This window comes from Microtus pennsylvanicus, chromosome 3 (assembly GCF_037038515.1).
Source record: "Microtus pennsylvanicus isolate mMicPen1 chromosome 3, mMicPen1.hap1, whole genome shotgun sequence".
NCBI lineage: Eukaryota > Metazoa > Chordata > Mammalia > Rodentia > Cricetidae > Microtus > Microtus pennsylvanicus.
In genome coordinates, this window is record NC_134581.1 from 97,175,956 (window position 1) to 97,189,105 (window position 13,150).

Here is a 13,150-nt window from a genome sequence, read left to right on the forward strand (position 1 = left end):
CATTTGAATCCTACTTAGGCAAAACCCAAAGTAAGTAAAAGCCTTGTAATTATATATATATATATATATATATATATATATATATATATATATATATATATAATTATATTTTAATAATAGTAAGGTGTGGCTCCCTATATCCCCTGGATTTGTGGAAGGCTTCACTCAGAGGGTGATTAAAAGAGGATGTTAGTGTACCGGCTTCCTTAAAGTGCATTCGGGCCCACTAGGAAGTCACCCTATCCACGCTAGCTCAATAGAGCAAATGCAGTGACAGCCCTGAGTGCTTCTTTTCCTTATTAATAGGCACACCCAAGTCTTACTGGGGAGTAGCAAACTTTTCAGTGTCTCTAAAAAAAATACAGAGAAATTACATGCATAACCTTTGTTATAAATTATGTCCAAGTTATTGTTTGACAATTAGATGCTTTATTAAACTTGATACATTTACTACATACGAATTCTGTGAAAAAATGGGCTATCAAATTACTTTCCATCTGGATCCCTGCATTTTAAAGCCTGTCCCCAAATTCGCCATCTTGCTAGACCCTCTGTCTATCAGCACTTCAGACTAAAGGCAGCAACAGTTTTCCTGGGAAGAAAAGACAAATCTTGTCTTTTGGATGACCGGTCTGTGATAGTCCAAGCCCTCCTAGCACACACAAAAGCTCCGACCCCATCTCCACACAGTGACCTCCAGGGGTGAGCTTGGCAAAGCACCAGGGTAGGAGCACAGTGTCCATACAGGGTCAGCCTCAGAGAGGCCGTCTTCCTTCCGTCTAGTTAGCTTGACTTCGACTATTCCAAAACTCCCTGGAGGGCTGCAACTTCTGGGAAGAAGAAACAAAGAGGGGTAGGCTTGAATACTGACAGAAATGGAAAAACTGCCCAGTCACCCGCACCAAGATGAAGACTTTAGAAAACAAGTCGTTTTTCAAAACACTTCAATATGTCAGAAGCGGACCAGAGAGTCTCACCAGGCACAGGGGTCTCTGCGATGAGGTGCTTGTGGTTGGTAAACAGCTCTGCAGACTCTTCTAGCGATCTTTCATCGAGGTCTGACTCTGGGATTGGAGTGCAGCCACCTACGTGAAAAGCGTAAACAGTATCGTAAGCAACCGCTGAAGAAACCTGCCTTCCCACAGTGACCACACTTTCAAGTACACTACACACAACAATGAGAGACATGACAGATCGTCACGAGAGAACCAAAACTCTATCTTAAACCTTGTTTTATTCAAAGTCCTGGGAATGCATGGTCGTGTGACTGGAGCTTGGCAGCAGTGACAACAGCATCATCCTTCGAATTTCCTTGTCTGGTCAGAAAGGGAAACCTATATCAAATACAATACCTGCAGCGTAACAACCCCTCTGCAGAAGATACAGACTATCGGAAATGATGAGGTGCACAGAGTACGCACACCCTCCAGTGCAGAGGAAGGCTACTGGTGCTCTATGACTATGGGGGGGGGGCTTCTCTAGACTTGATTTTCTCCCGGAATCCTGCACCTTATAGGACAAACAACCCCCATTTCAGAATGCAACAGAAAAGTTAGGGAACTGTCTTGTGGAACATTCTAACACAAAAGAGATTCAAGGATGAACTGTTTTTCAATGCCTGGGTATATACCGCTTCACTGTAACCATCAAAATCTTGTATGGGAACCTGAAATCCAAGTGTGGGCTTCCTGACGCTGTCAGCAACGTGGTCTATTTTGCAATTGCTTCCTGGAAGTGAGTTAGCACACTGTATATTGTACAGATTTTTCCAAAGCCTTTCTTCTTCTTAATGAAGTGTGATTTCTTGTTCCTGAGTCCTCTCCTCTCACACACCGAGTCCAAAGCCTTGATACTTAAGTTTGGTTTTATGTGTGAGAAGTTTTATGACACTCATGACATTTCGAGAAAGGACAGTGTGAACAGCTTACCTTCTCATCGCTTTGGAAGAGGGGCAGAGGCAAAGTCCAGCTCTGAAGGAAAATGCACCTTGCCCCCCACACCCCTACATCTTCACTGAGAAATAAACCAGTGAGGGAAACTGGAGAGAAAGGTTTCCAAGTTCATAAAATGAGAGGCTTTCTGGGAGCATGGGGATTATTCATTGGTGGGTGGGGCTGAGCTGGCCCAGCTCTGTCTGCAAATAGCAAGACCCTACCTGTAAGGAGAACCAGGCTGAGTTCTAGTCTCTTTCCACAGGGAAATCACGACAACAGCTATTATTATTGTGCACTTTCTGGGCACTTAAAGCTCCCTATACATTATCTCAGTTAATCCCAGTACTCTGCTACCATGAGTAGAGGTTATTCTCACTTTTAGGATAGGAAAATAAAGGTCTCATAAGATTCAGTGAATCACCAAGGTCACACGGGTCTGCGGGACTTGGACATTTGAAGAAATCTATGGAACAGCCTCTGTGTTCTCCTGTTCACCCCCTCTAACTGAGGTGGAGAAAGACGAGGCAGGTGGCAATGGTGAGCAGGCCTTGGAAGCACTATCCAGACCAAGGACAGGGAAAAGCAGACCGAAGGGGTATGCTTACTCTCGGTGGAAGAAACACTGTCCCCACAGAGGGAGGCAGAAGGTCAGTTTCCACTGTAGACTCGCAAATCATTGACTTTTCTCTCCTTGGGACAGACAAGGTAGGAAGAGAAAGGGACCAGGAATGATATACAGTCATGATGCTACCTTCACATACAAGCAAACTCTAGGAGTGTGGCGGAGCCATCCCTTCTAGAAGACAGGAAACGGTGCAGTATCTACTGTGTGCACAGGAGGAGAAAGCTCCCGTGTCTTCCTGGCTTCTGGCTGACTCACTACGAGACAAGATTACATGTGAGTATCCTAGTTCTTTGTCACATGGGCACAAAAGGGAAAGTGATGGCTACAGAAAAACAACAACCAACACAATTTCTTCTGTATCCAGGGCTCTACCCTCCTGAGGCTGGAATGGGCAGTGACTATGTATATCTCCTCTTGATCCCTCAGAACTTCCATTTCCTGACTAGATACGTGGCAGGGGCTGACCAGTCACAAGCTCTACAACACAGGTCATTTGTACCTCCATGTAGACAGATGGCTTATCCAAGTGTTGAGTCCAACCTTCTTTCTTTGGGTCCCATTTTATTAAAAACTAACTGATACTGCTAATTATAAATACCAAGTCTTCAAGATGGAATTTTGAAGTCAGACTGACCACTCATCTGTTAGAATAAGGGGCTCCATGGTTGACTGCTAAAAGGGATGGCAATCACCTTGGTATGCAACCACTCATCCATGGCTAATGGAGATGGGCATGCAGAGGTCAAGAAAGATCCGCCTTGCTCACCTTACTAGACCTAGATGGAGGTGGGTGGTCCTTGGACTTCCCACAGGTCAGGGAACCCTGATTGCTTTTCAGGCTGATGAGGGAGGGGAACTTGATCGGGGGAGGGGGAGGGAAATGAGAGGCATTGGCGGGGAGGAGGCAGAAATCTTTAATAAATAAATTAATTAAAGATAATAAATAAATAAATAAATAAATAAAGAGAGAGAGATCCGCCTGCTGGGGCATGGAAACACCTTTTGTGATAAGAATCCCAGTATGGGGTGGCTGGTTCTGACGACCAGATAACTTGCTATAGGAAAAGGGCAGGCTCAGTAAAGCTAATGGGCCAAAGAAGGTAAACACAGAAAGTCAGAGGCCCTCCTGGTGTTACTGCTCTAAGTGAGACCATCTTAGCAGCACCAGAAGGAACACCTGGGAGCTGGTTAAAAACTCGGGATCGCAGACCAACCCATACCAAATTGAAACTCAAATCTGCTAAAGATAGATGATTATATTTGGTGAGAATTTTGCTAGGAGATGATGTATATATTTGTTAAGATATTAAAAGTAAGCAATAAAAAGAGAGAAATAAAACATAAAACTTCCAAACTACCAGAGCCTCTGAAGCTCATCCATGGAAGTGAAGCCCGGGTCCCATGGACGCCAGATGAAGTACCCTTGGCTCAGAGCCCATCCCATAAAAGGCGAAAGGGAAGAAAACCCACAGCTGGATGGAATCATGCAAACACAAACAGCCCGTGTGACAGGAGCCAACAAACTGGCAGATTCAGCAGGAACTGGGGATTCCTGACCTGAAACCAGCAAGGAGCGGAAGGAGGATGGGAGCGCAACAGTCCCAGCACTGGGTACTGGGCACTGTGCTGTGCCTCTGCAACATGCTAACTCACTCCAGCATCCAACAGTCCTGCTGAGAAGGCCCCTGCCCTCACTTCACCAGTGTGTCTATAGCAGTAGGAATCCGGCGTTCCTCTTCCATCATTTCTTCCCCCAAATTGCCCATGGCCACTTGCTACTTTCTTGACTCAAGGAAATCTGGAATGGAGCTGAACCAGAAGGAGTTTAGAAATGAAGATACATCAACTTATGATGGTGTGAAACCAATGAATATTTGGCAGAAACTGGATATAGATTTTAAAAATTACAAACCTAAGCCAAGAGGTGATGGTGCATGCCTCTCATTCCAGAGCTTGGGAGGCAGAGACAGGGAGGGTCTCTGTGAGTTCAAGGCTAGCCTGGTCTACAGAATGAGTTCCAGGGCATCCAAAGATACACAGAGAAACCTGTCTTGAAAAACAAACAAAAAAACACCAAAAAAAAAATCCAGTCCAAACCAAACCAAACCTATGTACTTTGTGTGTGTGGTGGATGCAGTGTGTGTCAGGACGTGTAGCATGTGAAAGTTAGGGCACAAATCACACAAGTTGGTCCTCTCCTCTCCCAAGGATTGAATCCATGTTGCCAGGCTTGACAACAACTGCCTTCACTTGCTGAGCCATCTCTCCAGCCTGACTTAGAATTTTGAGTTTTGTGCTCTGTCCAGATTAAGGACCACAGTATCATCCTGCCTTGATGCCAGTCAGAGGCTGTGAGCTTCGGAGTCCAGCCAACCACATCATCTCAGGGGCTCTAATGGACCACATGACTGAACTATGAGTCTTAGGAGGTCAGGTAGCTTAAATGCATGGTCTGTTTATGACATTTTCATAAGACATAATTTCAAAGCCCATGTCACGGACTTATTAAGATGGACCCTCCACATACTGTATTTGCCTTTTAGCCTTGGTTTTCTATACCCAGGCTCAATGACATGATGGATCTGAGAGCTGTACTCGGGGCCGGGAAGGATAAAAATCAGCAGGTAAGACACAGTTATGACTGGCCTAGAAGCAATGACAACCCAAGGCTGGGTCCCAAGGCATAGAGAACAGGGCATGGGACACTGGGAAGACTGAGCAGCAAGAATGTCAGCCTCTGCCACCGAGAGTCTGGAGTTGGCTGAGCAGACAGTCCCTTTAATTCTAAACCCTGTGTACAAGATCTGAGTGGGGTGGATGGAGCAGACAGGCAATAACAACTAAGACTGAATTCCTAAATTCTGCTCTTTACGAAGGGATGGTCTCGACATTTCTTGCATCCTGCCCTGACATCATCGTAGACTGTCAACCCTGTTGGAAAGTCTTAATTTATGAAAGGAAACTGAGAGATGACCGCATCTGCCAGAGGCCACAATCTCTAGAGCCTGCAGCCTGGCTCTGACGCAGCAGCGCTTCTCAGACTCACTTGCTTTTCCAGTTTCCTCTCAGAACCAATACTTTAAAAATGCTTTTTGCTTTGCTTTGTTTCTCAGGACATATTTTCTCCATGTAGTCCTTGCTGTCCTGGAACTTGCTTTGTAGAGCAGGCTGGCCTTGAACTCAGGGGTTCAAACTCTGGGGTTAAGCTACCACTTCTGGCTTAAATACTTTTAAAAAACAGAACTTGAAATGTGTAAAAAGAATTACCAAAAAATGAAAAGAAAAAGAATGCCAACTCTTATTCTTGGGAATGAGAGTCAGTATTTGCAAAGTCTCTTGTCAACTGCTATACGTATTTTCAACAATTTTTTTCTCAGTTTCAGGTAACAGAAGATAGAGTCTGACCACACTGAAAACAGTGACATCTATAAGACATGGTCAACCATAATTCACGGGATGTTTAGAATTGAGGTTATTAATAAGAAAACTCCAGAACACACCAGAATCTCAGTTATCTAAGACCCCAACAGCCAGTAATTAGTTTGTTTTGGCAACAGCACAGGCTTCTCCCATTTCATCCACACCCTTTTCACATAGATAATACTTCCAAGTTGCCACAGTGTTCAGAAAATCTCTCCCCACCAATGCAGACATCCAAGTTTTGCTTCCGTGGCTATGGGAGACTCACTTCTACTTTATACTGGGATCTTTAACAAAAGGACTATCACTGAGGAACTCTGGCACGTGAAGGGAGAACTCTGGATATATTTTCAGAATAGAATAATGTTTTAAGTAGCTACTACATTACAGAGTTCTATTACAATTAAGTTATTTGATTTAAAGAATTTCGGACCCAGTCTAGAAACCTAAACTTATATATAAAAATTTCAAAAATGACACACGCATTATGAGTTGTAAGCAACCAGCATAAAATAACTCAGAAAAAAACTTTATGAGTTGGAAATTGCATCGATGATGTTGGAAAAACAAGTCCCATTCATGCTGAACTACGCATCAAATTCTTTATCTGATCACTTACACTTTTTGTAAACTGGTCATTCTTGAATAAATGCACGTAAAAACCCTCTTCTACTCAGAAAATTAAAGAGAATGTTTCAGTAAAATTCTCAATGACTAGGAATTACCCAAGCATTAGAAAGGAACACTAGGATTTTTGCTGGGATTCCAATTTATTTTCAAATCTGTTTCTATCTTCAAAGGCAAACTAAGATGGACAGACTTCTTTCTTACCAAGAACACCTGTCATCGGCAAGAGAATTACGTGGGTGGGGGCAGGGCAGCAACAAATCGAGCTCAGGCTTTCTCTGCTGGGTGCTATTACACAGTTGACAGCGTTTAAAGGTTAATACAGAAGGTTGGAAAAAAGCAAACATGGAGACCATCTAGAATTCTGGAAACCAAACTCAGAATGCAAGGTGAGCAGGAATAGCTGGCATGGGCTGGGGCAAGCAGAAGCCAAGGTCTCCGTCTGCTCACTCTCATGATACATCATGGCCAACTCTGTGTGTGTGTGTGTGTTTCAGTATTTATAAACAGGAACTTAGTGTCAATAGGCAATACAATCATCAAGGTCAATTTTAAGCAACAAACACAATAACTGCAGATATGGAGCTTGGCAGTGTAGCATAGAGATAGTGTATTTATTTCTGGTGAGTTATTTTCAGGACAACTAGAACAATAAAATAATAGGATTAGAAGCCAAGATAAAGTACCTAGAAAGGGGGCTGGAAAGGTGGATCTCATACGGCCTGACAGAATCTGCAGCTAAAATACAGTTCCGGGGGAGGGGGGAAACAGGATAGTCTCTGCAAGCTTCACGTTCCAGGCAGCTGGAGGCTCTCCCGACTCAAGCCCCACAGGCCACCTCTCTTGCTTCCTCCTGATGCATCTCCTCCTAACACCCGATTCCACCCCAGTGCATCCTGGTGACCCAACTAGCCTGCCTCACTTTTACTTTGCACTCACCCTAAACCAGGAGCTTAGCCAGATAGCAAATACTATTTGGCCTCTACAGACTGTCTGGGCTCTGCTGCCACTGTTGTGGCAAAGCAGCCAAGTTCCATGTGTACATGCAATGGTGTGCTGGCTGTGTTCCAACAGAGCTTTATTTACAAAAGTAGGTGATGGCCCAGGGTTGGCCCACAGGCAATAGTCTGCCACTCCTGACCTACCTAACAAGGCTAATGGAAGCATGCTCGGCACCTAGAACACTGCCAGATGCCTTATCTTTCAGTATCACCAGAAGCACATCTCCTAGTTACCACAGCAGTTTCGAAGAATCGTTGCTCTTCTGCCAAGAATGCTCTTGTTTACACAGTCGCAAACTTCTGCTCTTTTAATTTGCCTTTTTTCAAGTTTTAACTGTATAGAAGGATTCAGGGGGTTGTCCAGAGCTCCCATACATCTTTTGTTATCCCCCACATGATGTAGGAGGCTTATCTGTCTATGTGTTACTTTCATTGGTTAATAAAGAAACTGCCTTGGCCTTTTGATAGCCCAGCCCTTAGGTGGGTGGAGTAGACAGATAAGAATTCTGGGAGGAAGAAAGCAGAGTCAGGCAGACGCCATGGAGCTCTGGCCCAAGATGGACGTAGGTTAGAATCTTCCCGGTAAGCTACCACCTCGTGGTGCTACACACATGAATAGAAATGGGTTAATTAAGATGTGAGAGTTAGCCAGTAAGAGGCTAGAGCTAATAGGCCAGGCAGTGTTTAAGTGAAAACAATTTGTGTGTTGTTATTTCGGGTGTAAAGCTAGCCATGCAGAAGGCAGGTGGGGCAAAAGCAGGCCTGCTTGCCTCATCACTACACCCACATCTTTTGTTAGTGTGATATGGTTTTACATTAGTGAGATAATGCTGGGGTATTGTCACTGACAAAGGTCTATGCTTTTTAAAGATTTCCATCATTTCTATATTTATGATGTTCACGTTCTGATACAGGACAATTCCCAAAATACCAATGGCTTTGGTGGTCTGTCTTCTTGGCTCCCCTTAGTTGTGACAGTCTTCCAGGCTCTCCTTGTTTTGGTGGCCCTGATGTTTTGAGGTCTATTGGTCAGCTATATTGTTGTATGGTAACCCAGGCAACTGGCTCCCTCATTGCACTCACGGCCAACCTGCTGTCTGTCTTTCTCCTTCTTCCACCTACTTCTAGTACCCGATTCCCCCTCCAGTGACCCTGATGTCCCAGCCTATCTGCCTTTGTGCTGGGGTTGGTCTGGTGTTCTTCTTACGAGGAGCCAGTGGAAATACTAAGAAGGAGTTCGTTCATAAACTCACTATATCAGTACAGCCTCTGAGTATTTCATCTGCTCTTAAAACCACATAGGCAGTGAGGGGAGAGGCCACAGAAGGGGATGAGGCAGAGCGCAATGCTGAAGGTGCATGGGAAGGCGCTCATCATTGCGGCGGACCTGTGGGGCCTGGAACAGGCAGCAGTCCAGGAGGCTGAGAGCACTCCTGGCGGCCACACCTAGCTAGCAATCTCCTCAGCACGTGGTACTTTCAACCTTTTTATTAATTTTCTCATGATACTCTTGTGGAGTCAGAGAGCTTTGGTTTGAAGTTTAAGCAACTTCGCTTAAGAAACACCAAGAAAGAAGCTCAGAGAGGGTGGCCGATGCCATCAGAGCTTTCAAAAGGACACCTCTTTTCCAGGACTGAATTCACCTGCATTTGTGGGTCCTAATAACAATACAGGAAAGTGGAAAGAGGGCCACTTGTTCCTGGGGAATATTTACAGATGTCTGGATCATAACGTGAGGGGAGAATCATTCCTTCCTTCTCGTGTGTTTGGGAAGTATCAAGCAAGCAGCTAATCACAGAGACTCTCACATGACCACGGCCCTGCTCTCTGTCTGCCAGGTAAGGTTCAGTTCTCACAGCCTGAATTGCCACCAAGAGTTTAAATAGCAGAAACCTGGAAAATGCACTCCAGACACACTTTTCTCCAAGGGTCACTGATGAAGCAAGTTGAGGTTCATTTTTGGGGTTAACATTCAAACTCTACTTCAAAGTTTTCTAATTCATGTGAGGCGTGGTGAATGGGTGTCTTTCTGAAAACTACACCCTTAAATATGAAGTGCCCCAGGGACTCTCTGTATGGCCACTCACATCAGAAATTGAATCCCCTTCCCTCGCTTACTCCTCCTCCCATTTCCCTCTCTTTTCCTCTCCCCATCTTGCTCTTCTCTCTATAAGTACACACATGCCTCATGGACAGTAGTGACTCTGTCCATGGGTACACATTAAGTTGTTTCAGTAAGGCCCAACCACAATCTAAAAATATCAAATGGAAAATTTCACAAAGAGACAAAAGTATTTCAATGGTAGGAAGTTATGGGGTACACAAGAAAATCTTGCAACATCCTGATCTAAGCCACATCTTCCAAAGCAGGTGTGAGTCCCTATGTCCAGGTCTGCAGGCAGCATGACCTGCCAGTCTCTAGGGAGTCATCGCCATAGGAGATCAACTATGGCCGGTGGTCATGTAGTGACACACTGATTATTCTCCTCACTTTATTTTTTTAAAGAGAACAAACTAAGCATTTATGGTGGACAGACATGAGAGAGGATGAATATATTCCTGTCCACCATACATGGTTAGTCAGTTACTATCATTTAACATGGTTCCTGCTCCTTCTGCTTTTTATTTTTGAGATAGGATCTCACTATGTTACCCAGGCTAGCCTCAAACTCCCAATCCTCCTGCCTCAGTCTCGAAGGTGCAAGGAGTACAGCCATGTCCTACCATGTTAAGACCGATGCTGTAACTGGAGGACAGAGGCCAGTCTCTCGTCTCCATTCTCCTTGGGCCGACTACTACGTATAATGTGGAAACATTAACTTGGCACCACTGCGCAGCTTTAAAACTCAACAAGGCAGAAACAGAATGTCTTTCTGTACAGTCCTGGGTTTCCACTTCCACGACATAGTTTCCTTCTCTGCTCCCCGTGAACTTATTCTACACCTTTGCTTTCTCCTGTAATTGGAGAGACCTCAGCGATCACACTGGAAATGACCCAGCCATCAGCAAAGGAGAGGATCATGGTAAGCCACAGAGAGGCACGTGCAGGTCACTGGTGAGGGTGCCCAATATAAAGCCTGTGGAATGTGCGCAGCCCCATTCCGTCCCTTAATAACCAACTTTGATCCCCCCCACACAGTGAGAACTTAAAACACAGTCAAGACTATGCATGTATCCAAAGCTCGAAAATATTTCCACTTCACACCTCCCAGCAGAGACCAGTGTGTGAGTAAAAGGGAGCCTACTGCCTTTTAAGAGGTCTAGCATGTGTCTCAACAAGTTTTAAAACCCCCATAAAGGCTGAACACTCAGCCCCTCGGGGTATAAGGGCTCCAGCCAGCGTCTGGATTTCAGAGTGCAGGGTGCTCCTGGCATTAAGATATTTCCACAACTTTAATAGCATTAGGTGCCCGAGTGGTGTAGCTGGGCCACTGGTTGGAATACAGGCCTACTTGATGCAAAGCTCTAAGAAATTGCAGGAGCACAGCTATTTCCATCCATTGATGATTGTGTAAACAGAGTGTACCAAAAAGAAAAAAAAATAAGAAGCCTTATTTACAAAAAAAGCAAGCACAGTCCATAAATCCTATAGATTGGAAGGGATCCAGGCTAAGAATTTCTCCAGATGTCAGTCTGTAAACAGGGCTTCATAAAGTGAATTCCCCCGATTAATTGTTGGCAAAATTATCTCTACACTGTACTGGTACATTACATGCCCTGCTGTATGCAGGGGCACAGTTGACAGCTTCTACATATTGTTAATCAATTCTGATCCATGAAATTCAGGGGAGAAGCCAGGCTAGGCACAGCCCTGACACAGCGAGAAGGGACCATGAACTCATGGCTCGGGGCCTTGGAGTTGTGCTGGCCCGAGGAAACGAGAGCTCTCGAATGTGTGTGCGTTACATCTGTTTTCCTAACACATTAAGTTCTTAACCTGCAGCACTTCCAGAGACACACACCCAGTAAGAACATAAACATGGAAACTTTAAAGCACTCCTCACTTTTGCGTCTCCAATCACAATGTTTGCACACGTGTTAGCAAGGCTGTGAGAACGTCCAGATGCAATTACAAAAGAAATGCCCAGTCACTGTGGGGGAGAGGAGAAAGCTAATGTCCACTTCCTTTGCAGCCGATCAGTGGCCGGAGCACTCTGCCATTGTCATGCAAGAGCTACTGTCTTTTCACTGTATCTTTCTACGCTGACAAGTTGAGTATTTTTGTTCAAAATGGAAAAAGTGTGATATCCATTTCATTTTGAAATCTTAAGGAAGTTCAATGTACAGTGGAAAGAGGCATAACTACAAGACATTTCCATTTAAAGCACTTCCCCTCCCTCTCTTTAGAGCTCATGGTGTTTCACAGTCTGCACGCGCAAGCGCACGCTGTAGCACAGTTGTGAAAGAGCGGAAGCCAACGGTTCTGTAATACTCATTTCTGAAAACCCGGAGAGATGCAGCAGAACCCCACCATGCCCGGACACCACACAGAACAAGAGCTGATGTTCTTCATGCCTTCCCCCTGCAGAAGGGGATCGTAGCAACCGTTCTTCATCTTAACCTTCTTTCCACAACCCAATGAAGAGCCACAGTCTTGATGGATTCTATTGTTTTTGTGATAATGACAGAGTCAAGGAGATGTATATGTAATGAAGAATTCAGCCGGGCCCGGACTCACAAGCAGGTGAAGTGAAGAGACAAGAGGGCTGTCCGGAGAAGAACACTGCATCACTGTCTGTCACACACAGTAGAGGAACAGAGCAAACACCCAGGACTCATTCCACAGCAACTGCACTACCGAGTGATCTGAATTCCCATGAAATAATGGCATGTTTTGTACAACAGAGAGATATACACAGGATGGAAAGCTAGACCATCAACTGTAGCAAGAGACATGCTCAAAGAAGGCATGATGTCTAGTGAGGCTGTGCTGTGAACCTGGGCCTTGCTTTCCTGTATATAAGTATATACATAAATATGCTCATATGCATTATATACACACATTCATATATATAGGTGCGTTACATAATACACGTGCATCTATTCTGCATGCACATGTGTACATACATACATGGGTCTATATATGTGTATTACATATGTATGCATGTGTGCACATATGTATGTATGCATGTTTGCACATAAGTATGTATGTGTGCTTTGATTCAGGGTTTTAATATGTATCTCAGGCTAGCCTTGAACACTTGATCCTCTAGTTTCAGCTTCCCCAGAGCTGGGATGACAGATGTTAACCACTACATGTAGCCTTTTTCATGCAAAAAATACAGCATTTCCTTTCTGAGATGACGGTTAAATTAAGACTTGTAATGGATTTATCATAGTGTTCAGTATAGCAGAAGCCCACCAATAAGTGTTAGCCATTATTTTCAGCATTAGCCCCAGCTGATGTCAGTCATTTCCGTTCTAGCCAGCTGCACACTAAACAGCAAGCCATGAGGCCGTGAGGCCATGAGGCCAGAGAGGATTATATGTGACTTTCTAAGATCCACACAGGCAAAAGTTGGTGGGCCATGTAGACCAGTAGT

General features: G+C 44.6%; 1 protein-coding gene across 4 annotated transcripts in view; it reads right to left on the reverse strand.

The window, feature by feature from the left end:
- Positions 1 to 411: 411 nt before the first annotated feature.
- Bbs9 (Bardet-Biedl syndrome 9) overlaps positions 412 to 13,150 on the reverse strand; it is a 440,450-nt gene continuing 427,711 nt past the window's right edge. For 3 of the 4 annotated variants that reach the window (XM_075966515.1, XM_075966512.1, XM_075966513.1), the window contains 2 exons: positions 978 to 1,085; positions 412 to 830 (listed from right to left, as the gene is read on the reverse strand). In XM_075966515.1, the coding sequence (XP_075822630.1) occupies positions 799 to 830; positions 978 to 1,085 (140 nt within the window). In that variant the 3' untranslated portion in view covers positions 412 to 798. The remainder of the gene's footprint in view (positions 831 to 977; positions 1,086 to 13,150) is intronic. The other variant, XM_075966516.1, reaches the window with a different exon arrangement.